A 24,165-nucleotide genomic window follows, 5' to 3' on the forward strand; every position below is an offset into this window, starting at 1 on the left:
AGGGATAACAAGTGCACGTGATTAAAACAAACAAAGCAAAACATATGTTACAGTACCAGTTAATACTTACTCAGTTCACAACGTAATAGAACGTGTTGTGGTTAGACCCTTTTAAAGTCCAAAGAGATGATGATTTATAGACAGAGACGGACAGGTGGTTTAGGACATGGTGCCTTACTTTTGCTAAGAGGCCTGAGTATTTGGATCATGAGTAGTGGATGATTCTATTACAATAACAGAGATAATTCTGTAAACAAAGCACACTGTGAAATATATATCTAGAGAAACCAATTTTTGCAACCTTAAGTACCTGCTTCTCCATTATCAGAGCTCTTGCTGCTAATGTTAGACATGACAGATTTAGCAATCTACAGTATGTCTCTCTTCGGGTTCACTACGATATGCCGGCGGTCGGGCTCCCGGCGACCAGCATACCGGCGCCGGGAGCCCGACCGCCGGCTTACCGACAGTGTGACGAGCGCAAATGAGCCCCTTGCGGGCTCGCTGCGCTCGCCACGCTACGGACACGGTAGTGCGCCACGCTATTTTATTCTTCCTCCAGGGGGGTCGTGGACCCCCACGAGGGAGAATAAGTGTCGGTATGCCGGCTGTCGGGATCCCGGCGCCGGTATACTGTGCGCCGGGATCCCGTCAGTCGGCATACTGAAGACCACCCCTCTCTTCTATAGTAATCAGGAGACAGTGCAAGTCCCGACCAGCAGAACAATGAGATACATAGAGAACTATGAATCCAATGTCAGAATATTCATCTGCTACTACTAAAGAAAAGGTGGAAAATTTGTATATTTCTGCCTTACAAGAGTTCTAGCTCCACAGGGTTGATCAACGTTAGAAAGTTTAGGCCTAGACTTCTCAAGCCTTGAAGAGAGATACATTTCACGGTGATAAAGTACCAGCCAATCAGCTCCTGCCTTTTTTCAAACACAGCCTGTGACATGGCAGTTACAAGATGATTGGCTGGTACTTTATCACCATGCAATTTATCACTCTCCAAGATAAAGCTGGGCCTAAATCTTTTAATGGATCTCATTTCCAAGATGGATGCAGATACAAATGTTCAGAACAGTTATGAATAACTAGACTAGCAATTAAGAAGGATTGCTCACTTACTGCCTTCATTTCACTAAGAGGAGTTTAGGGGAACAAAAAACAGGGAAAAGAAAATAGACACATGCACCACATTATAAGCTACAGGACTTTCTTTGTCATTGGCAAGATATTAATCATTCTGTAGGATTTAATGGCTCCCCTGTCAGAGCAATGTGTAGACAGGATGCTGTTAATTTACCGGCAGTCAGGATACCGGCTGTCGGAACACCGAAGCCGGATTGCAGACACCGGTCACAATGCCGGCGCCGGAATTACGAAATGGTCAGGAGACCTACTTCAGAATTCTGACAGTCAGACTCCCAACCTAAGTAAGTATAGCGCTGCAGCTAGGTTTAGGGGGTGGTTTCAGCCACCCCCGGGGAGGTTAGGGTTGGGCTACAGGGGGAAGGTTGGGGTTATGCTGTAGGGAGGAAGGGGGGTAAGGGTTAGGCACCCATGGGGTGGTTTATAATTAGGCTGCGGGGGAGGGAGGGTTAGGTTTAGGCTGTGGGGAAGTGGTGTTAGGTTTAAGCACCCCCCAAAGGTAGGTTAGGCACTATTGGGAGAGGTTAGGGTTAGGCTGCGGGAAGGGAGGGATAGGGGGCAGAGGACAGGGGAGAACAGCCCCAACACACCCCTCTTGGCATATACACCATCGGAATCTCTACGTCAATCTTCTGACTGCCGGGATACCAGCTGTCATTATATACTGAATCCAAGTAGACCACACTATCCAAGTTATCACAGTCAGACATGTGTGTAAAATTATTCCCCAACTTGAAAAAACAATTGCTATAATAGACTTGTCTTTAAATGATGATCCTATTGCAGGAACCTAAAACTGATCCTCTATTTGTGTTTCCTCAAGTCTGGGAATAACATATACTGACAGTGGGTAATTAAAACAATCAGATGCCTAGTTGTTATCTTAACAAAGACAAGTTAAGCTCAGCGGTGCAAGTGGGCGGGTACGGGTGGGTACAGCGTACCTTTAAGAATTTAGCTGTGGGTACGCCATACCCACCGCTGCCGGGCCGCCGCTCCCTCCCTCCCTCCGCTGCTGCTGCTTGAGGGGAGGTGAGGCGCACGCTGCGCTCTCCTCCCCTCAGTGTCTACCTTCAATTCAGCGCCGGCCCGTGAGCCAATCAGAGCTCGCAATCCGGCAGCCAAGGCTCCTGATTGGCTGCCAGACCGCAAGCTTTGAATGGCTCACGGAACGGCGCTGAATTAAAGGTAGACACCCGAACCGCGGCCGGAGACTGAGAGGCAGGAAAGGTGCAGGATGCACTCTCCTCCCTTCACACACAGGATCAAGACAGCAGCAGCGGTGAGCAGCGGGGGAAGGGTGGGCATGTGTACCTGACACTGGGGGCATATCTGGCATTGAGGGAACATGTGTATCTGGCACTGGGGGGGCATTTCTGTATCTGGCACTGGGGGGGACATGTGTATCTGGCACTGGGGGGGCATTTCTGTATCTGGCACTGGGGGCATATCTGGCACTGGGGGCATATCTGGCACTGGGGGCATATCTGGCACTGCGGGGACATGTATAGTATATCTGGCACTGGGGGCATATCTGGCACTGTGGGGGCATTTCTGTATCTGGCACTGAGGCCATATCTGGCACTTTGGAGGCATTTCTGTATCTGGTACTGGGGGCATATCTGGCACTGGGGGGACATATGTATCTGGCACTGCGGGGACATGTGTATCTGGCACTGGGGGCATATCTGGCACTGGAATCATATCTGGCACTGTGGGGGCATTTCTGTATCTGGCACTGGGGGAACATGTGTATCTGGCACTGGGGGGCAATGTATATCTGACACAGTGGGGGCATTTGTGTATCTGGCACTGTGAGGCAATGTATATCTGGCTCTCTGGGGGCATTTGTGTATCTGGCACTGTGGGGCAATGTGTATCTGGCACTGTGGGGCAATGTGTATCTGGCACTGTGGGGCAATGTGTATCTGGCACTGAGGCAATGTGTATCTGGCACTGTGGGGCAATGTGTATCTGGCACTGTGGGGCAATGTGTATCTGGCACTGTGAGGCAACGTGTATCTGGCACTGTGAGGCAACGTGTATCTGGCACTGTGAGGCAACGTGTATCTGGCACTGTGAGGCAATGTGTATCTGGCACTCTGGGGGCATTTGTGTATCTGGCACAGTGACGCAATGTGTATCTGGCACTGTGGGGCAATTTATATCTGGCACTGTGGGGCAATGTATATCTGGCACTGTGGGGCAACGTGTATCTGCCCCTCCGCCATATGTGTATCACGCCCCCATTTTCATTGGTCACGCCCCATGTGGCATTTGATCACACCAATTTTTTGGCGCGCGCACACAGTACCTATAGGTCATTTGTTTTCTACTTGCACCACTGGTTAAGATTCCAGAGGATGCAGTCCCTCATATGAGGAAGCTATAAAGTAACTTGAGTGCCAAGTTGAAATAGTTAAAGGAACACCTTGAAATATTTCTACTTGTACTTTGTCCGACTAATATCGCATTCAGATCGCAAATGCCGGATCCCACCCGGTAAAATAAACGTGTCCTTACCGGGTGGGATCCGGCATTTGCGCTCCTTTGCTGGCTTTCCGACCCGGCAATATACCGGGTCGGTTGCCATTGCAGCAGGGGGGGGGGGGGGGAGGGGCGCAGCAGCAGCAGGGGCGGGGGTGGAGGAGGCGCTGGGAGATGAGCTCATCTCCTGCGCCGCCTCTCCCTATGCTGTGAATGAAAACCGTGTCGCATCGACGCGGCTCCCATTCACACTGCACCTGACCCGGTATTCAACCCAGGTATAATCCTTCTTTTATACCGGGTTGAATTACCGGGTCAGACGAAAGTGCTTTCACATCGCACACTGACCCGTGTCGACACGGCAATATGCCGTGTCGATACCGGGTTATTTGTGCGATGTGAAAGGGCTATAATAATAAACATACACCACAAGCTGCTCTTTTGACAGAAGTTCTGAAAAAGCTCTCACTGTAAAGTGTGTTCTTGTCTTGACATTACAAATTGCTTTCTCTCTGCACCCTAATACTGGAGTCTCTTTTGGTGTTTGCTTTTACCTCTGAAAACCAGTACTTATTTGCTAGGCTGCCCTAGGTCTTTCACAGCAGTCCTGTTTATTTTGATCAAGCATTGGCAGATGAATTAGAGCCCCTTGGGTAAAGTGGCAAGGTCTTTTTTGTCTATGTCTGGATGAATTATTGTCTGAAACATCTTGTCAATAGCTGAAGCCTGAATCAGAGTCCAATAGCTGTAAAGGAAAGTGGACCAAGATACAGTAGGTTCACCAGAAAGAAGGATCAGAGGCAGCTGAGTTTAGTGCACAGTAAAGGTTTGAGGCTGACACAAGGACAATTTGCTAACAGTACATATGTAACTGAAGGCAGTAGGCAGCAAGTAACTAGATCAATGAGCAGCAGAACAATAATCTGGCAATGATGAAGTAACAGGTCTGGTTTACTGCCTATTGTATATTTAATAACAGTTATTTATATAGCACACACATTACACAATACAGTATTTTTACCAAGAACATTTACTCAGTCATGCCAATCCTTGCCACAATATAGCTGACAAGGCACAAATACACCCTAGGGTTAATTTAGCTACGGAATTTTATTTCTTTGTTAAAATCCAATTAATATACCAGATGGAGAAAATACAAACTACACACATAAGTCAGTCCTGGGTGCAATCGGTTCATAAAGCAAGTTGGGAGTGAAGCTAGAACATATTGATACATCATGGTATCAATTAACAAAGCAAAACAAGGAGCTGTCCGACAGCTAGAATAGTCAAGCCTCCAGAGACAGGAGTCAAAGTTTCAATACCAATCTGTAACAAATTGATTATACTATAGTTGTTTTTATTAGTAACAGTTTTTCATATAGCAGATAGAGATATATGCCGCATTACAGAGAATATTTCATTATTCTCAAATCAGTCCTTGCCACAGTGGAGCTAACAATCCATATTCCTTATCATATAGACACACACACACAAATGGTAATATTGCTCCTTAGGGTAAACCCCAGATTAGCACACTATATGAACAGTAATGTAAGAAGGGAAACCATGTTAATGTTAAAAACAAATTTGGAAACATAAGGTTATAGAGGAAAAATGGAAAGCCCCATCCTTAATTAAAAATCTTCTCACTATATTTATTTTATTTATTAACAGATTGAAAATTAGTCCAGCCAGATTGCAGAGGTTCTTGGTGGGCTACGTGATCCATTCACACAGCAATGTTTGCGTGGGATCAGTGGGATGCGTGAGGATAGAAAGAGAACATATGTACAAGTTGTGTGTGGACTATATAGAGGGGAAGTAATTAGAACAGCTTATGGAGGTGATGTGGGTGGTTCAGAAATTCAATAATCTTGTCTGAAGAGGTGAGTTTTCAGGGAAAGCTTAAAGGTTTGAAGATACTTTTATTGTATCTAGAGGTAAAATACACTGTAGAGATCATTATTCATATTGATTAAATTAGTTAGGTCTCCTGTTCAAAATAATGAGGGCTGATGCTACAATACACTTTGCTTTAAAAGGCACTAGGCAGGATGCACTAATCGATATCGCTGGCCATTGCAGCGATACTAATTGCATATGCACTTACAAATGAAGGACAGCTCTTCAGATAAGAGCAGTCAGAATACCGAAGCCGGAACCCCGACACTAGGAGCCCAACATGGATCGCTATGTCGGTGCCAGGATCCCAAACAAAGGACTGCCGGGACAGCAGAGGGGAAGACGCGTGGGGAAGGGGAGGGGTATGGGGGGGTGTTAGGTTTAGGCTGCGTGGAGAGGGTTAGTGTTAGGCTGTGGGGGGGGGGGCGTTGGGGTAAGGGTTAAGCACCACTGGAGAGGGTTAAGGTTAGGCTGCATGGAAGGGGGGCTAGGGTTATGCTGCGGGGAGGGAGGGTTAGGGTTATGCACCACCGGGGAGGATTAGGTTGCGGGTAAGGAAGGTTAGGGATTAGTAGGTGTCGGGATCCTGAGTGTCAGGATGCCGCTGTCAGTATTCTGAAAGGCATCCCAAGCGCTGGAGTCTCGATACCATCCCCTCCTATATATGTATGAGATCACGATTATTAGGAACTGCCAAAACTATATAAGATATTTTGCAACAAACAACAAAAATAAAATATGTATACACTAGTATAACTGTCTTTATGGTCTACCAAGGAAATCCAGTGCAACTGCGTTTCCTCTTACTAGCATCAGATAATATTAATAATTATAGTATAACCTACTGAAATTACAGAGTACAAAAGCAATTAATAGCCACTGACTGTGCAAAAAATAATGTCATTTTAAATAAAGTGATGTAAAATGATACCTAAATGCTTGCAAGGTTTCTAAAATGGCATTTTATGTCAGCTATAGCTTATAGCAGATAAAGCACCAGCCAGGTAAAGTGCAGGTAAGCACATGAACACACAGTCTAAGGCACTTCCAATCGACCAGAACAGCCAATAATCATCTGATTGGACTGATAATTGAACAGTGTATTGCCGCAATCAGGGCCGGCAACAGAAATCGTGTGGTCCGGTACAGTGATATCTGTGGGGCCCCCTCAGATTAATATATATTATTATATATATATATATATATATATAAAAGACCAAATGATCCCTGCACTCTCACACAGCTCTGCCAACCACTGGGGTGCCAATCAGAGTCCGACCCACTCAAAGGTGGGACCCATAGTACAATACAGGATGAACCACGAAAGTGGAACAGATAGCACTCACCAGATTCCAAAAAGAGTTTCAGCAAAAAGAATATTTAATATTAATGGTAATCTCACAATTCAGAGGTAATGTCCATATCCATCCGACGTTTCGGTCCAAACCAGGACCTTTGTCAAGGATTCACAGCATAGTTAAAACAATCAGCATCACAGCAAAAAGTCAGCATAATAGGTGTACTGGAGTCTGGAGATGTTGCCTCACCGGCCCCTGTTAAGTAGCCAGTATAATGGGCGTGTTTGGCGCCAAAATTCCACTCCCACTGCCATAGGGAATGGGGTAGAACGCATTACTGGAGCGCAGGCATCACTTCCGCCTTTGCAGGAAGTGTACCTAGTCTTTATTAGCCAAAGAGGTCATTGGGCGCCCTGTGTCTCACATTCCGGAAATTGGCCGCCAGTTGGAGCGCACACGTCACTTCCGTCTTTACCGGAAGTGCGTTGTGCCCAACTATGTTGCTGCAGACCTCGGGCGCGCTGTGGAGCGCTAACCCGGAAGCGGGGCCGGCTGGTTGCATACAATCCTCGGGCGCGCTGTGGAGCGCAAACCCGGAAGCGGGGCCGGCTTGGTGGAACAAAGGGCTCTTTGTTTGTATACTGACTTAAGTGGGGTAGTCCCCCATAAAAAACGCTGCAGTATGACATATGTATCTAATGTTTACATTAGTGCACGACAGTGGATGATCGCGGCTCACTTCCGGTAAAATCGGAAGTGACGATTTGCGTTCCACCAAGCCGGCCCCGCTTCCGGGTTTGCGCTCCACAGCGCGCCCGAGGATTGTATGCAACCAGCCGGGCCCGCTTCCGGGTTTGCGCTCCACAGCGCGCCCGAGGTCTGCAGCAACATAGTTGGGCACAACGCACTTCCGGTAAAGACGGAAGTGACGTGTGCGCTCCAACTGGCGGCCAATTTCCGGAATGTGGGACACAGGGCGCCCAATGACTTCTTTGGCTAATAAAGACTAGGTACACTTCCTGCAAAGGCGGAAGTGATGCCTGCGCTCCAGTAATGCGTTCCACCCCATTCCCTATGGCAGTGGGAGTGAAATTTTGGCGCCAAACACGCCCATTATACTGGCTACTTAACAGGGGCCGATGAGGCAACATCTCCAGACTCCAGTACACCTATTATGCTGACTTTTTGCTGTGATGCGGATTGTTTTGACTATGCTGTGAATCCTTGACAAAGGTCCTGGTTTGGACCGAAACGTCGGATGGATATGGACATTACCTCTGAATTGTGAGATTACCATTAATATTAAATATTCTTTTTGCTGAAACTCTTTTTGGAATCTGGTGAGTGCTATCTGTTCCACTTTCGTGGTTCATCCTGTATTATATATATATATATATATATATAAATATATATATATACACATATATATATATTAAAGTGCAACGGAATTTGCTGCGCTATATAAGAAACTGTTAATAAATATATGTATATTGGGGACAAAGGAATAAAAGTATATATACCCAGTATTAAAAATGTAAAAACAATTTATTAACAATGTTCTAAAATATCACATTAATACACAATTTAAAAAATGGGATAAAAGGTACATATAAAGAATCTATGTTATGAGTAAAGTGCAATTGTTTTAAAAGAGGTAAGTATCTTATCTGGATTATAGGTCAGTACAGGTTTCCAACGCATTTCGTCTCACAGACTTTATCAAGGGGTCGTGAAGTCTGTGAGACAAAACGCGTTGGAAAACCTGTACTGACCGCTAATCCAGATAAGATACTTACCTCTTTTGAAAAAACTGCACTTTACTCATAACATAGATCAGGGGTCAGGGAACTTTTTTACCTTTTACCCCAAAATATATTTAGATACACCGATGTTACCCCAGTATGAGCCAAAATTCACGTGACGCCACACAGTATGAGCCAAAATTCACGTGACTCCACACAGTATGAGCCAAAATTCACATTACGCCACACAATATGAGCCAAATTCACATTACGCCACACAGTATACTTCCAATGCTGATGACACATCCATATTTTATTATTAATTATCATTGCACAATGTGGCTATTTGTAATGGAACCCAAGATATCAGGACTAGTGACTTACTGTCTGTCTCAATAACAAAGACTCCTCTGAACCGTCTCAGCAGATTGAGTCCTCCGGCGGTGGCTCCAAGTACCCTTGAGAGGAACGCTGGCAGTGGCGTGGCTACACACTGAGAGCGCGGGCGGGGGGGAGAGCGCAGCGGGCGGGAGGAGAGCATAGGAGGACGCGCAGTGTGACATCATCACGTCATCAGGTGATGTCAGTCCCACCGGCAAGTAGAGTACAGTCACTCAGAAATGTTGCTGTATATTATCAGCAGGCGCCAGGTGCAGCGGTGAGCGGTGGAGGCACAAGAAGGATCTGCAGGCCCTGCACGCCTATGGTCGCACTGCTGAGACACAGCTGGGCATGCATATAGATTCATATGCATGCCCGTCTGTGTCTTGACAGCGCGACCGTCCATTACCCCCAGGAATTTAATTTTTACCCCATTTGGGGTAATTTACCCCTGTTCCCCGACCACTGACAGATTCTTTATATGTACTTTTTATCCCAATTTTTAAATTGTGTATTAATGTGGTATTTTAGAACATTGTTATACATAGTTTTTACATTTTCAATACTGGGTATAAATACTTTATTTTAGACAGCACTGGTCGCTTTTACCTCCATCCTTTTTGCATTATATATATATATATATATTGTATTTATCTATCTATCTAAGCACATATATAAATATGTATATCTCTCCTTCCTCCCCCACACACACCACGGTCTATCTCTCCCTAATCCCAAAGCCCTTTATCCCCTCAGCAATCCACTCTTACCCCCAGGGAGAGACTCACCTGAGCTGTACTCCCTTAGTATCCAGACCCGAACACCACACAGCAGGTACCATGTGCCCCTCACACCCCAACAGAAGAGGTCGGCATAGGGCATGGGAATCCTGACCAGCGGAGCTGCCGCCATGTCCCATAACTGCCTGCAACAGAGCTGGACCCGGAACAGCGGGTGCACACCCATGATGCACAGTCCCTGTGTGTAAGAGGCTCCTGTAACCCACACCATCTTTGGACAAGATGGCTCACATCCCTGCCGTGCACAAAGTGGCAGAACCTTGGGGTCCCTCGGATCCTTGGGGCCCGGTACAGGTGTCCCCTTTGACCCCCCCTGTCGCCGGTCCTCGACTATTGGTGTGTTGGACATGCATAATCATCCAGCCTGCACGATAGATCTGTAATTGATCAGCCGCATCTGGCAGTGTATGCTGGCCGACCAACATTTTCCCTGTTCCTTCACAGGGTAGGAATGCAGATACTATGGCCATCACTATGAGATATCTCACAGTGTATGGGCCCAATTCAGGTTCAGAATAAAGCCTTAAGTATGCAAAGCATAAATTAATACATCTGTAACTAAAACAATAAAATGTCTTAATTTCTTAACGATAAAACAGCTATTTATCTCAGAACAATGCACCCTTTACAAGAATAATAAAAGTCACCTTGGAGTTCCATAACTTGTGGAAAACCACAACGCCAAAGGCCTTGTTGACTTCTAATATCCTTAAAGGTATCAGCAGGGATTATCGTTTAATATGAGTAACATCATTATACAAGTAATATACCTACCTGCTAATTATTACAAATAGTGTCATCTGACAGTGTATTACTAGAAAAATGTCAAGTGTTGTGCCTAGTTCTCCTGCTACCTGAGGTATCACATTTACAAAAACTGCCATAAACATTTGTATAAACTGAAACACAAATGTCAATTTAACTCATGTCTACTATAAAACTAGCATTTTTTGTTTATTACCTTTATTTTGCTGCATCACTTTGGGGGAAATTCAATCAGACGTGATTTACTGCAGACTAATTGATCCTCTGGGGCTATTCAATTAGCCCCGACGTAAGCCCGTCGGCAGCACTTACCTGGGAATTTTTTAAACGCATCTGAACAGGCACAGAAAAAATTATCCCAGATAACTTGAGTGTTAACGAGTGCCACGACCCTATTAACAGTTTAACACACAAATGTCAAACTTTTCGTGAATTGTGTGCATTAAGTTAACATGCTTTAACAAGGGGCTCTGCACTGCGTGGCAAAGCCGGAGGCTACCACCCTTTTTACCTCGCCCCTTAGTCTTTTTATCTGTTAACGCCTGGATATATCAAGGCGAAATCTGCATGTCATTAACAAACAAGCCAGTAAGAATTACCTGGTCATACTGCAAGGCCCTGTGGGATAGGCTGGCATACTGTAGGCTCAAGCGATTGTCTTGGACAACATCTTTTAATTCATCTTCCTAGGAAAAAAAAAAGAGGTGAATTAGTGGAGTTTTAAATTAACAATTACATAAATTGCAAGAGTAGGTTATGCAAAGTACGACAATATTTATGAACAAACTAAACCTGATTTATAAAGCGCAAAACATCAGAGGCAAAATTCTCTTTTTCGTGTCATGTGTCTTGATTTATGCAAGTGCACTTAGATTTCTGCCAAACTGCATAGGTTTATGGAGCAAGATGGAAGCACTGCAGAGGAGTCAAAATATGAACTGACTGATGGGAGATGTCTGGCAGAATTAAAGTATGGAGTCTGGGCACTGGCGTAAGGAGCAATGCAGAGCAAGACAAAAATGACATATAAGTTTGTGGCGAAAGATAATTAAATAAGACATTGGGACAGAGTGGGCACATAAGTAAAGGTATTCCTAGCTGTGCAGAGCGGAACATTGAAATTTCCACACCAGAAAAAATAAATAACTTGATTTATCCACCAGCTGAATTTATAGCTAGCAGAGATTGAGTCGTGTCCTATATTTACAATGGGAAACCTATATTTACAATGGGAAACACTCTGCACTTTCCAGTTGTGCTTTGGTGGAAGAGCACATTTTAAGGTCCACTGCATCCAAAGTATAACTGACATGCACAAAGACATTTAGTGCCACATATCGGAGGGCTCATGTAGCACCTGATGCCTTTGTACCTAAAACATAAGCAGGAAAGGACACATGCATTGACCTACATCCAGCTGTACATCACTAGCATATGTGTGCCACATTTATTTTATGAGTAAAAAAACAGGGCTGTAATTAGGGTGGTGCAGTCAGGGCAGCTGCACAGAGCACAGGATGCCCTGGGGGACAAACCAGCTACCACAATGTCCATTTCACGGGCCTCCGCTGCAACATATTTATTAGCAAATCACCCTGCTCCGTCTTTGAACTATTCGTAGCCCAATCTGGAGCTCTACCGCCCAACTTCCACGGACTGTGTAGGTACAGATGTCATGACATATCCCCATACAGTGCTGATGGAGCCGTTGAGCGGCGGGAGTAGCAGGGCGGGATCAGTTTGTGCAGTGACTGTCTGTGAGTCAATGACAGAAAGTGAGGCTGACTGAGCACACAGATTTAGGGTAGGTGAGTGCTGTCACTTACCCTATGGAAGGGGATATTACTGTGTAGTATAATGTGTAAGGAGCACTACTGTGTAGTATAATGTGTAAGAGGCAATATGGTGAGGCATAATGTTTAAGGGGCACTACGGTGTGGCATAATGTGTAATGCGCATTAATGTGAGGCATAATATGTATAGTGCATTACTGTGTGGCATAATGTGTATAAAAGGTACTATTGTGAGCAATTATACAGACAAAGGGCCTAATTCAGACCTGATTGTACCTCTGCGAATTTGCAGAGGTTTGCGATCGGATAGTTGCTGTCCAGCCAAAGCAAAAATCTGCCCTGCGCAAGTCTGCATACGCCGTGCTTTGCAAATGCTGGTCAGCTGCAAATCCATTCGAAACTCACTCACCTTCTAATTATTTTTCCAGTCTCTGTGTAGCCCAGAACTTACTCCTACAGTGCGAAAAAAACAGGCTGATCGGGCAGGAGCTGACATCACACACCCTCCCTGAAAACGCCTGTGTTTTTCCCGACACTCACAGAGGGGGTCATTCTGTGTTGATCGCTCGCTAGCAACTTTTTGCAGTGCTGCGATCAGATAGTCGTCGCCTATGGGGGAGTGTATTTTAGCTTCGCAAGTGTGCGAACGCTTTTGCAGCCAACGGCACAAAAAAGTTTTTTGCAGTTTCTGAGTAGCTCTGGACTTACGCACTCTTTCTGTCAATCACCTTGCGATCGGCTGCACGAATGGATCCTTCGTTAAATCCATTGCCCAGCACCGATCCTCTTGTACCTGTACAACGCGACTGCGCATTGCGGTGCATACGCATGCGCAGTTTTGCCGAGACTGAACCTGATCGCAGCGTTGCAAAAAGATTGAACCTGACTGCAGCGCTGCAAAAAGTTGCTAGTGAGCGACCAACTAAGAATGACCCCCAGAAAACGGACAGTTACCACCCCCAAACATTTGCTTCCTGTCAATCTGTGTATGCCTAGTGATCAAAAAAGACGCAGGATTTTTATGCAGTTTGGCCTTGCACTTGCGCATTACAATCGATACGCGTGCACAGTCGTTTGATAATCGTCCACTTTGCGATTTTGCACAACAGCGATCAGGTCTGAATTAGGCCCCAAGGTTTATGCTGTCCCTATTTGTAAAATGGTACTGAACAATGCTCTTTCTGGCACAGGGCACCAACATGTCTAGTTATGGCTCTGGTACAAAATAAAATAAAATGATGTATACTTATGCCCATAGACTGTGGCTGCGCAGTGTTAGCGGTAATACTAAAAAGTGGCATTACCCTATTTGTACTCAATGTAAGAGAATAATGTCTGTTAGTAATAAATGTCATATCTACCACATAAAATGTAATTACATATATAAACAGAATATAAATGAAATTCCATTAAATATAAACATAATTCTTCTATTCTGCAAAAGTCCAAATAGAAATATTAATTAAAGTAATGCAAATACATGCCCATGATAAAATATGTTACTTAACATGTAGCACAGTGGTGTGTAGCTCTACAGCAGCTGGAGGGACACATTACCCACCTCTGAACTAGCAGTATATCAATCATTTAGCATACAAGAATAGCTAGTCATGTGAATCTGGTTATGAGGGAGCTGTTCACTCTAAGTTAGTGCTGAAATGTTTCCTAAGCATCTGGAAACTGCAGCACAAAAGTTATGAGCAAGTAGTAATGCTTGGTGAACATCTTGGTAAACCAGTGCTCTCTTCTTTTTGTTCACCAATATATTTTGCAGAGATTACAACAAAGTACACAAAATACTGTAAGTGAAAACTTCATAACTCAATAACGTGATCAGGGTTGGAATGGCCCACAGGGGCACGGGGGCAGGTGTGATCCTGTTCCAGACTGTGCACTTGAAATTTACATTATATATATGTTACACAATACTGCACATGACTAAGGGATATTTTCTACAGTGCATTCCCGTTATGAATTTGGTACATTACCCTGCATGAACTAACAGTGTTTACTATATATATATATTTATCAAGGGGCCAATGCTATGCACCCTAATGGTTAGGCAAACAAATGTGGTGTCTGTCCACACTCCTTCTGAAGACTGGCCACACCCCTTAACATGGGCCATACAACGGCATGTTCCCGGTGTGCCCTTCATGCCCCAGTCCAACAATGAATGTAATCTAAAAGGTGTCATCCAAATCAACAAATCAAAATTGTTTACATAGTGTTGCCGAATATCATCATCATAACCCTCCAGCATCTGCAGGTGATACACCTCATGGAAGGTGTGACCATGTCTGTGTTCAGGTCTACTTTGGTCTCAATTAACTGAGCACTCCCCTACTGTACTGGACCTATGCTTGATCAGCACTTCCCTCTCACTGTTATGCCTCCTCAGTGGTGAGCAGCTGAAAGTGAAAAATACATCAAAATATGAATAAAGATGTATGCATATGCATTTCTGGTGCACATATACAGTATGGAAATGCATAATTATGCAAATAAATGTACATCCCACTATACAAAATCTCCTTCTGATCTTGACAAACTCTTCAACCATGAAAATCTACCATTTCCACCTTCTGTCAAATTATGGGCACCATGAAAAAAAACTAAGAAATCTGATCTACAGTGTTTCTGAATGTGTCTGACTATCATTCAGATGGAGCCATGCTAATCGTGGCTTCCTCTCCAACTAGGCACGCCCAGCGAGGCGGACTGATGGGCATGGATGGAAAATGCGTGCGTCGTAGATGCGCACGCACCCATTCACTTTGAATGAGAGTGTCTCTGTATGCTCGGCGGCGGGTCGAGGTGCAGGCATGCCGCTCGCCCCCGTCTGCGATACAGCCATGCGCAATGAGCGTAGTTCCATCTGTAAGGGAACGGTTTGATCTACTTGCAGGGAAACGTGTAACTTGAAAAGAAAAAGAAAAAAATAAGATTTTAAACCTACCGGTAAATATTTTTCTCCTAGTCCGTAGAGGATGCTGGGGACTCCGTAAGGACCATGGGGTATAGACGGGCTCCACAGAAGACATGGGCACTTTAAGACCTTTTAATGGGCGTGAACTGGCTCCTCCCTCTATGCCTCTCCTCCAGACCACAGTTATAGGAACTGTGCCCAGAGGAGACGGACATTTCGAGGAAAGGATTTTGTTAATTAAGGGTGAAATACATACCAGCTCACACCACAACACACCGTACAACCTGGGATATAACTAAACCAGTTAACAGTATGAACAAATAAGATCAGCAACAGCTTGATCTGAACTGCAACACAACCCTTGTGTAGACTTATCAATAACTATGTGCAAGTACTGCAGATTTATTCCGCACTGGGACGGGCGCCCAGCATCCTCTACAGACTAGGAGAAAAAGATTTACCGGTAGGTTTAAAATCTTATTTTCTCTTACGTCCTAGAGGATGCTGGGGACTCCGTAAGGACCATGGGGTTTATACCAAAGCTCCAGACTGGGCGGGAGAGTGCGAATGACTCTGCAGCACCGATTGAGCAAAAGAGAGGTCCTCATCAGCCAGGGTATCAAACTTATAGAATTTTGCAAAAGTGTTTGAACCCGACCAAGTAGCTGCTCAGCAAAGCTGTAACGCTGAGACACCTCGGGCAGCCGCCCAAGAAGAGCCCACCTTCCTAGTGGAATGGGCCTTTACCGATTTTGGTAACGACAATACGACAAAACGACAATGTTACAGATCCAGCGTGCGATAGTCTGCTTGGAAGCAGGAGCGCCAACCTTGTTGGCTGCATATAGGAAAACAGAGCCTCCGTTTTCCTAATACGAGCCGTTCTGGCTACATAGATTTTTAAAGCCCTGACTACATCCAGGTACTTGGAATCCTCCAAGACATCCGTAGCCACCGGCACTACAATAGGTTGGCTCATGTGAAACGACTTAGGTAGAAATTGTGGACGAGTTCTCAATTCTGCTCTATCCACATGGAAAATCAGATATGGGCTCTTGTAAGACAAGGCCACCAATTCTGACACCCGCCTTGCAGATGCCAAGGCCAATAACATGACCACTTTCCAAGTGAGAAATTTTAACTCAACAGTTTGAAGTGGTTCAAACCAATGTGATTTAAGGAACCGTAACACCACGTTAAGGTCCCACGGTGCCACTGGGGGCACAAAAGGAGGTTGGATGTGCAGCACTCCCTTCACAAAAGTCTGCACTTCTGGAAGAGAGGCCAATTCCTTCTGAAAAAATATTGCTAAGGCCGAAATCTGCACCTTAATGGAGCCTAACTTTAGGCCCATATCCAGCCCTGCCTGTAGAAAATGGAGAAAACGACCCAGCTGAAAAACCTCCGTAGGAGCATTCTTGGATTCACACCAAGACACATACTTCCTCCAGATATGGTGATAATGCTTCGCCGTTACCTCCTTCCTAGCTTTAAGTCGAGTAGGGATGACCTCCCCCTGGAATACCTTTCCTAGCTAGGATTTGGTGTTCAACCGCCATGCCGTCAAACGTAACCGCGGTAAGTCTTGGAACACACGCGGCCCCTGTTGTAACAGGTCCTCTCTTAGAGGAAGAGGCCAAGGATATTCTGTGAGCATTTCCTGAAGATCTGGATACCAGGCCCTTTGAGGCCAGTCTGGAACAATGAGTATCGTTTGAACTCTTGTTCTTCTTATGATCCTCAATATCTTTGGGATGAGTGGAAGTGGAGGGAACACATAGACCGACTGATACACCCACGGTGTCACTAGTGCGTCTACTGCTATTGCTCGAGGGTCCCTCGACCTGGAACAATACGTCCGAAGCTTTTTGTTGAGGCGTGACGCCATCATGTCTATTTGAGGGAGTCCCCAACCGTTTGTCACTTCTGCAAAGACCTCTTGATGAAGCCCACACTCTCCTGGATGGAGATAGTGTCTGCTGAGGAAGTCTGCTTCCCAGTTGTCCACTCCCAGGATGAAAACAGCTGACAGAGCACTTACATGATTTTCCGCCCAGCGAAGAATCCTGGTGGCCTCCGTCATCGCTGCTCTGCTTCTTGTTCCGCCCTGGCGGTTTACATGTGCCACGGCTGTGATGTTGTCTGACTGGATCAGTACAGGTAGGTTGCGAAGAAGATGCTCCGCCTGTCTCAGGCCGTTGTATATGGCCCTCAATTTCAGCACATTTATGTGCAGACAAGCCTCCTGGCTTGACCATATTCCCTGAAATTTTTTTCCTTGTGTGACCGCTCCCCAGCCTCGGAGGCTCGCGTCCGTGGTCACCAGAACCCAATCCTGGATTCCGAACCTGCGACCCTCTAGGAGGTGAGCACTGTGGAGCCACCACAGGAGACATATCCTGGCCCTGGGGGACATGCTTATCATCCGATGCATTTGGAGATGGGACCCTGACCATTTGTCCAGTAGGTCCCACTGAAATGTTCTTGCATGGAACCTGCCAAACGGAATGACCTCGTAGGCCGCCACCATCTTTCCCAACACCCAAGTGCATTGATGAATCGACACTCTTTTTGGTTTCAGCAGATCCCTAACCATGTTCTGCAGTTCCAGAGCTTTTTCCATTGGGAGAAAAACCCTCTGCCATTCCGTGTCCAGAATCATGCCCAAAAACGACAGTCGAGTTGTCGGCATCATCTGCGACTTTGGCAAATTGAATAGCCAGCCGTGTTGTTGTAGTACCCTCAGAGAGAGTGCCACGCTTTTCAGTAACTGGTCTCTTGATCTCGCCTTTATCAGGAGATCGTCCAAGTACGGGATAATTGTGACACCTTGCTTGCGCAGGAGCACCATCATTTCCGCCATTACCTTGGTGAAAATACTCGGGGCCGTGGAAAGCCCAAACGGCAACGTCTGAAATTGGTAATGACAATCCTGCACAGCGAATCTCAGGAACGCCTGATGAGGAGGATATATGGGGACATGAAGGTATGCATCCTTTATGTTTAGTGACATCATAAAATCCCCCCCCCCCCCCCCCCCAGACTGGAAATCACTGCCCGGAGAGATTCCATCTTGAATTTGAATTTTTTCAAATACAGGTTTAGGGATTTTAGGTTCAGAACTGGTCTGACCGAGCCGTCTGGCTCCAGGACCACAAATAGAGTTGAATAAAACCCTTTTCCCTGTTGCAACAGGGGAACAGTGATAATCACTTGCTGTTGACACAGCTTTTGTATCGCAGCTGAAACTATTTCTCTCTCTGGGAGAGAAGCTGGCAAGGCAGATTTGAAAAATCGGTGTGGAGGCACGTCTTCGAACTCCAGTCTGTATCCTTGGGTTACAATTTCTAGCACCCAAGGATCCAAGTTCGAATGAATCCAGACCTGGGTGAAGAGCTGAAGACGTGCCCCCACCGGTGCGGACTCCCGCAGCGGAGCCCCAGCGTCATGCGGTGGATTTGGTAGAGGCCGGAGAGGACTTCTGCTCCTGGGAACTAGCCGCAGCTGGTGTTCTTTTCCCTCTACCCTTGCCTCTGGCGAGGAAGGATGATCCACGTCCCTTTCTGAATTTATGAGACCGAAAGGACTACATCTGGTATGGAGGCGTTTTCTTTTGCTGTGGGGGAACAAAAGGCAAAAAAGAAGACTTACCCACGGTAGCTGTGGAAACCAGGTCCGCGAGGCAGTCCCCAAACAAAAGTTCACCCTTGTAAGGCAAGGCCTCCATAAGCCTCTTGGAGTCAGCATCACCAGTCCATTGACGGGTCCACAACGCCCTCCTAGCTGAAACTGACATGGCATTGGCCCTTGATCCCAAGAGGCCAATATCTCTCGCTGCCTCCCTTAGGTATAACGCTGCGTCCTTGATGTGACCCAATGTCAACAATACACTCTCCCTGTCGAGGGTGTCCATGTCAAATGACAAGTTATCTGTCCATCCTGCAATCGCGCTACTCACCCATGCCGCCGGTCTGAGCAGGGTACCCGTAGTCGCATAAATCGATTTCAAGGTAGTTTCCTGCCTGTGATCCGCAGGATCCTTCAGTGTCGCCGTATTCCGGAGACGGTAGGGCCACCTTTTTGGATAAACGCGTTAAAGCCTTATCTACCATGGGTGATGATTCCCACCGTAACCTGTCCTGTGAGGGGAAAGGATACGCCATAATAATTCTCTTAGGAGTCTTTTGTCTGGAGTTTCCCAAGCTTTATCAAATAGAGCGTTCAGCTCATGGGATGGGCGAAATGTTACCTCAGGTTTCTTCCCCTTAAACATACAGACCAGTGTGTCAGGGACAGAAGGTTCCTCTGTGATATGTAATACATCTTTTATTGCAATAATCATGTACTGAATACTCTTGGCCACCCTTGGGTGTAACCGAGCGTCATCATAGTCGACACTGGAGTCGGAATCCGTGTCGGTATCAGTGTCTGCTATCTGGGTAAAGGGACGTTTCTGGGACCCTGATGGGTTCTGTGACACATTAATATCCATGGATTGTCTCCATGCCTGGTTCTGGGACTCAGATTTGTCCAACCTTTTATGTAATAAAGCCACACTTGCATTCAAAACATTCCACATGACTACCCAATCAGCAGTCGGCGGTGCCAACGGAGTCACTATTACATTCTGCTCCGCATCCTCTCTGGAAGAGCCTTCCACCTCAGACATATCGACACACACGTACTGACACCCCCACACACACTGGGATATAGGGGACAGACCCACAATAAGGTCCTTTAGAGAGACAGAGAGGGAGTCTGCCAGCTCACACCCTGCGCTACTGCGGTCTGAAATATTAATAATGTCCCAGACCTGTAAGCGCTTTTTGTTATCACACTAGCACAAAATTAATGTCCCCCCCCCCCCATGTTATGCACCCTGTTACTTGTATACAGCGGTGAAGGGAGTCCGGGAGCAGCGTCTCTGCAGCAAGCTGTGGAGAAAATGGCGCTGGTTAGAGCTGAGGGACTAAGCTCCGCCCCCTCGATGGCGCGCTTCGGTCCCGCTAATTTTTATACTGGCGGGGATCTGTATATACTGCCCATGTAGTATCTGTGTGTGCCAATTAACTTTTATGAGGTAATCATTGCTGCCCAGGGCGCCCCACCTGCGCCCTGCACCCTTGTTGTGGTGTGTGTGTGTGTGTGTGTGTGTGTGTGTGAGCAATAGCGCGCAGCGCGACCGCTGCACGGTACCTCACGAAGTTCTGAAGTCTTCTGCCGCCTTTGAAGTCTTCTTGCTTCTCATACTCACCCGGCTTCTATCTTCCGGCTCTGTGAGGAGGACGGCGGCGCGGCTCTGAGACGAACAGCTAGGCGTACCAAGTGTTCCGACCCTCTGGAGCTAATGGTGTCCAGTAGCCTAAGAAGCAGAGCCTATCAGTAAAGTAGGTCTGCTTCTCTCTCCTCAGTCCCACGAAGCAGGGAGCCTGTTGCCAGCAGTGCTCCCTGAAAATAAAAAACCTAACAAAGTCTTTTTCCAGAGAAACTCAGTAGAGCTCCCCTAGTGTGCAACCAGTCTCCTCTGGGCACAGAATCTAACTGAGGTCTGGAGGAGGGGCATAGAGGGAGGAGCCAGTTCACGCCCATTAAAAGGTCTTAAAGTGCCCATGTCTCCTGCGGAGCCCGTCTATACCCCATGGTCCTTATGGAGTCCCCAGCATCCTCTAGGACGTAAGAGAAAAAGTAGAGACCACAAAAAGAGGAAAAAAAATTATGCAACATGCCTAAGAGTATGCATGAAGATCTCCACCCATGTTGTCAAGAGGAAGCAGATACAAGAATTCCACTGCATGCAAAAGAGGCAAGTCAAGCGGAACGCAAGTCCATCATTATTAGGACAGTAGAAACAGATGTTGCAGTGCTGTCATTCGCATAATTTAATGACATACAAGCCAATTTCAAGTGGATTGCATTTGGAACTGGAAATAATTCTGAATAGATTCCAATTCATCTTCTGTTTAGCAAGCTTTGAATTAAAAGCCAAGTCTCTTCCATTCTTCCATGCATTCACTGGCATTGACACAACTTCCTCATTTGCTGGATATGGCAAGAGATTGGCTTGGGAAACATTCAAAAGTCTCCCAGAAATTACACACACATTCCAGTTTTTTTCTCAGCAGCCTACGGATTTTGAGGTTTTTATGGAAGAATTAGAAAAATGTGTTAATTTGTTATAAAACTCATCATCTCATTGAACAGTTAATGGGATTATTATTATTATTATTATTATTATTATTATTATTAATAACAGTTTCTAATATAGCGCAGCTAATTTCGCTGCGCTTTACAACTGGCTGTAGGAAAGAACGCTATAATAAAAAAAAGACATTCCATCGACATACTGCCACCAACCAAATCAGCTTTATTTCTGCATGTCTTGAGGGGCATCTATCAAGCTGGATACTGGGATATTGTTTGATTAAACAACCTGTTTTACCTGATCTGTGACTTTGGGGTTGGCAAAAAAATGTAAGAAATCACCCTGGGAGCCCATGTTGACCACTCTCCCTTAGGCGTCCGTGGCATGCAGGGAGTTACTCAGTTGCTTCTGTAAAACTCGCAGCACCAGATGTTGTAAGTGTAAAAATGAATTGCTAAAATGTACAATGCTTTGTAAATGTACTGACTGTGAAAATGAAATTGAAAGATCTGAATATTAACTGTTCATGTTGCTCATTGCAACAGCTCTTATAAAAGATAAAATTAGATTTATCTAGTTTATTTGTCATACCATCCTTATTGTTGCACTATTTTTAACAAATCAGACACCATTTTGAAAATGGTGATGGTAATCTATAGGTCCTACATAAAAAATGATTTGCAAATATGTGTAATGCAGAATTGTTACAGCATTGCCAACTTAGCCCATTGTAACACTGATTGTGTGCCATAAACAAAGTCTAAACAGTCTGGACTCACTTGAAATATGCAAATGAACTTCTATAACCAGGAAAGGAAGTAATGCAGAAACAATTGCAAAGAACATTGTGAAACCTGCAATGCTATGTATTATGAGGGCTGAAGGAATGGTATTGTAAGAGAAATTTACTTAGGGGCAAATTGTAGGTAATTACAAGAGGGAAAACTTAGCTAATTTTTGATTTCTACTCTATAGGGTGACAGCATAATGAACAAGGTAATCCTACACGGATAACCCTCGTTATAGCAAAAAGAAACTCGCCGCTAATTGAATCTACCCTTTATACTTGCACAGCCTACTCTACTGAACATACTGTAATTAGCGTCCACATTTTACATACAGTACCATGATAACAGTACAGGCTTTACATAATTACTACACATACCATACAGGAAAAGTTATGGAAAAGAGAAAGTAACAGCTGTAACACCGAAGATTATAAGATTACAGCACCAGATATATCTACATATGTTCATTAAGGTGACTGCAAAAGTAAGTGCTGAATATGTTTTTTTTTTTTGTTTTTTTTAACAAGGTGGTATAAACAAATGGATGCAGGTGTGGTCAAAAGTATGACACAAATGTTACAGTGCTAATAAGCCTGTTCGCTTGTCTTATAAAGGGAATTGGTTACCAAGGATGACATGATAAAAATAATGTTTTTAAACCATGTCACCTTTTGGGTGTCTGTACAACAATATCTAGTGTTTTAAAGGTAAAAGTCACTGCTAGATAAAATAGGTCTTATCAACATGTATAATGAACACATTTGGGTGGGTTTAATATGGTTGATACAAAAAAATTACCGTATATATTTTTTCTTCAGGAGATTCTCATCCTTTTACTACCAGCATGAGTTGCCAAACGTGTATGGGTGTTTGCCAGGCTAGCTCATTAAATCATTGCTCTCTCTAGTGCTGCTGAGTGGACATCTGCCCAATTCCATTTGTAGACAACCCATCAATTTACTACACGCAGAGCTGCAAATTGCTCCAGAAGAGCTCTGTGTTCTCTATTCTCTCACCAATAAACTGAACGAGACTGTAATGTGATCTGAAGCATTAAGTACAATTAATACACACAGTTACCTATAGAAGATGCAGAATATGTGCACAAGGCATTTAACAGACAAGCACTTGAACATAGCGACTAACAGAAAAACAGACAATCGGGTCTATCTGGTATGCCTACTTTAACGTAACAGAAGTTTTATTTAATTTTAGTATCATTCACCTGTAGTTTATGCCGGAGGCAATGGAAGAATACAGGGTTACTATAAAAGAAATAGACACTTTCAACATTTTATGTGAATCAAAGTTTTATTGATATAGTCAAAATACCTGGTGGTAATAATAATAATAATAATAATAATAATGATGATGATACAAATACATGGATATGTAGTATATGTCTGTAAGTTTATTTGACTAAATTACAAATGTTCTAAATGTGAGCCTTTTGTCACATGACAGAAATCAATAAGATAATTTAATTTGTTTCAAACACAGAAATACTGACATATGAGTTTGTCATCGTTACTTATACTTTGCAGTAACTGTAGCTTATATGGAACATTTGGAAACGTTTCCTGAAAATTTTCCATACAGTCTGTTGTGGAATCCGTAATTGTAAACTTGCACTGTTGTCTACTTCTTAAGGCTGCACGTGTAGATCTCAAGTACATGAGTCACTAGTTCCTCTAAAACAGGTAGCCTCCCAGTACTTTTCCCTTTGCATAAACAACCAGTATTCGTGAATGTTGGACTAATGGACTAATGCTGCTGGATAAAAGTAACAGTTAGTTTTAGCTAATTCTAGCAAGCAACAACTTTTCTGTACTGGTGTAGCAGCCATTTTGCTTACATGATACAACAGCCGCTCACGCGATGAGCATGTCACGAACAGCTGCAGTCGTAAAAACTTTCATCCCAGCTGTGATTTTCTCTTGTTCCTCCACTTCCTGTAAATGTAAGCGATCTGAAGCAATG

The 24,165-nt window shown here is 44.8% G+C and overlaps 1 protein-coding gene across 26 annotated transcripts in view; it reads right to left on the minus strand.

Moving 5' to 3' along the window:
* Window positions 1-24,165, minus strand: part of RIMBP2 (RIMS binding protein 2) — a 1,046,283-nt gene that overhangs the window by 338,545 nt on the left and 683,573 nt on the right. For all 26 annotated transcript variants that reach the window (XM_063964621.1, XM_063964623.1, XM_063964618.1 and 23 more), the window contains one exon: window positions 11,133-11,219. In XM_063964621.1, the coding sequence (XP_063820691.1) occupies window positions 11,133-11,219 (87 nt within the window). The remainder of the gene's footprint in view (window positions 1-11,132; window positions 11,220-24,165) is intronic.

The sequence above is a fragment of the Pseudophryne corroboree genome, chromosome 1, assembly GCF_028390025.1.
Source record: "Pseudophryne corroboree isolate aPseCor3 chromosome 1, aPseCor3.hap2, whole genome shotgun sequence".
NCBI lineage: Eukaryota > Metazoa > Chordata > Amphibia > Anura > Myobatrachidae > Pseudophryne > Pseudophryne corroboree.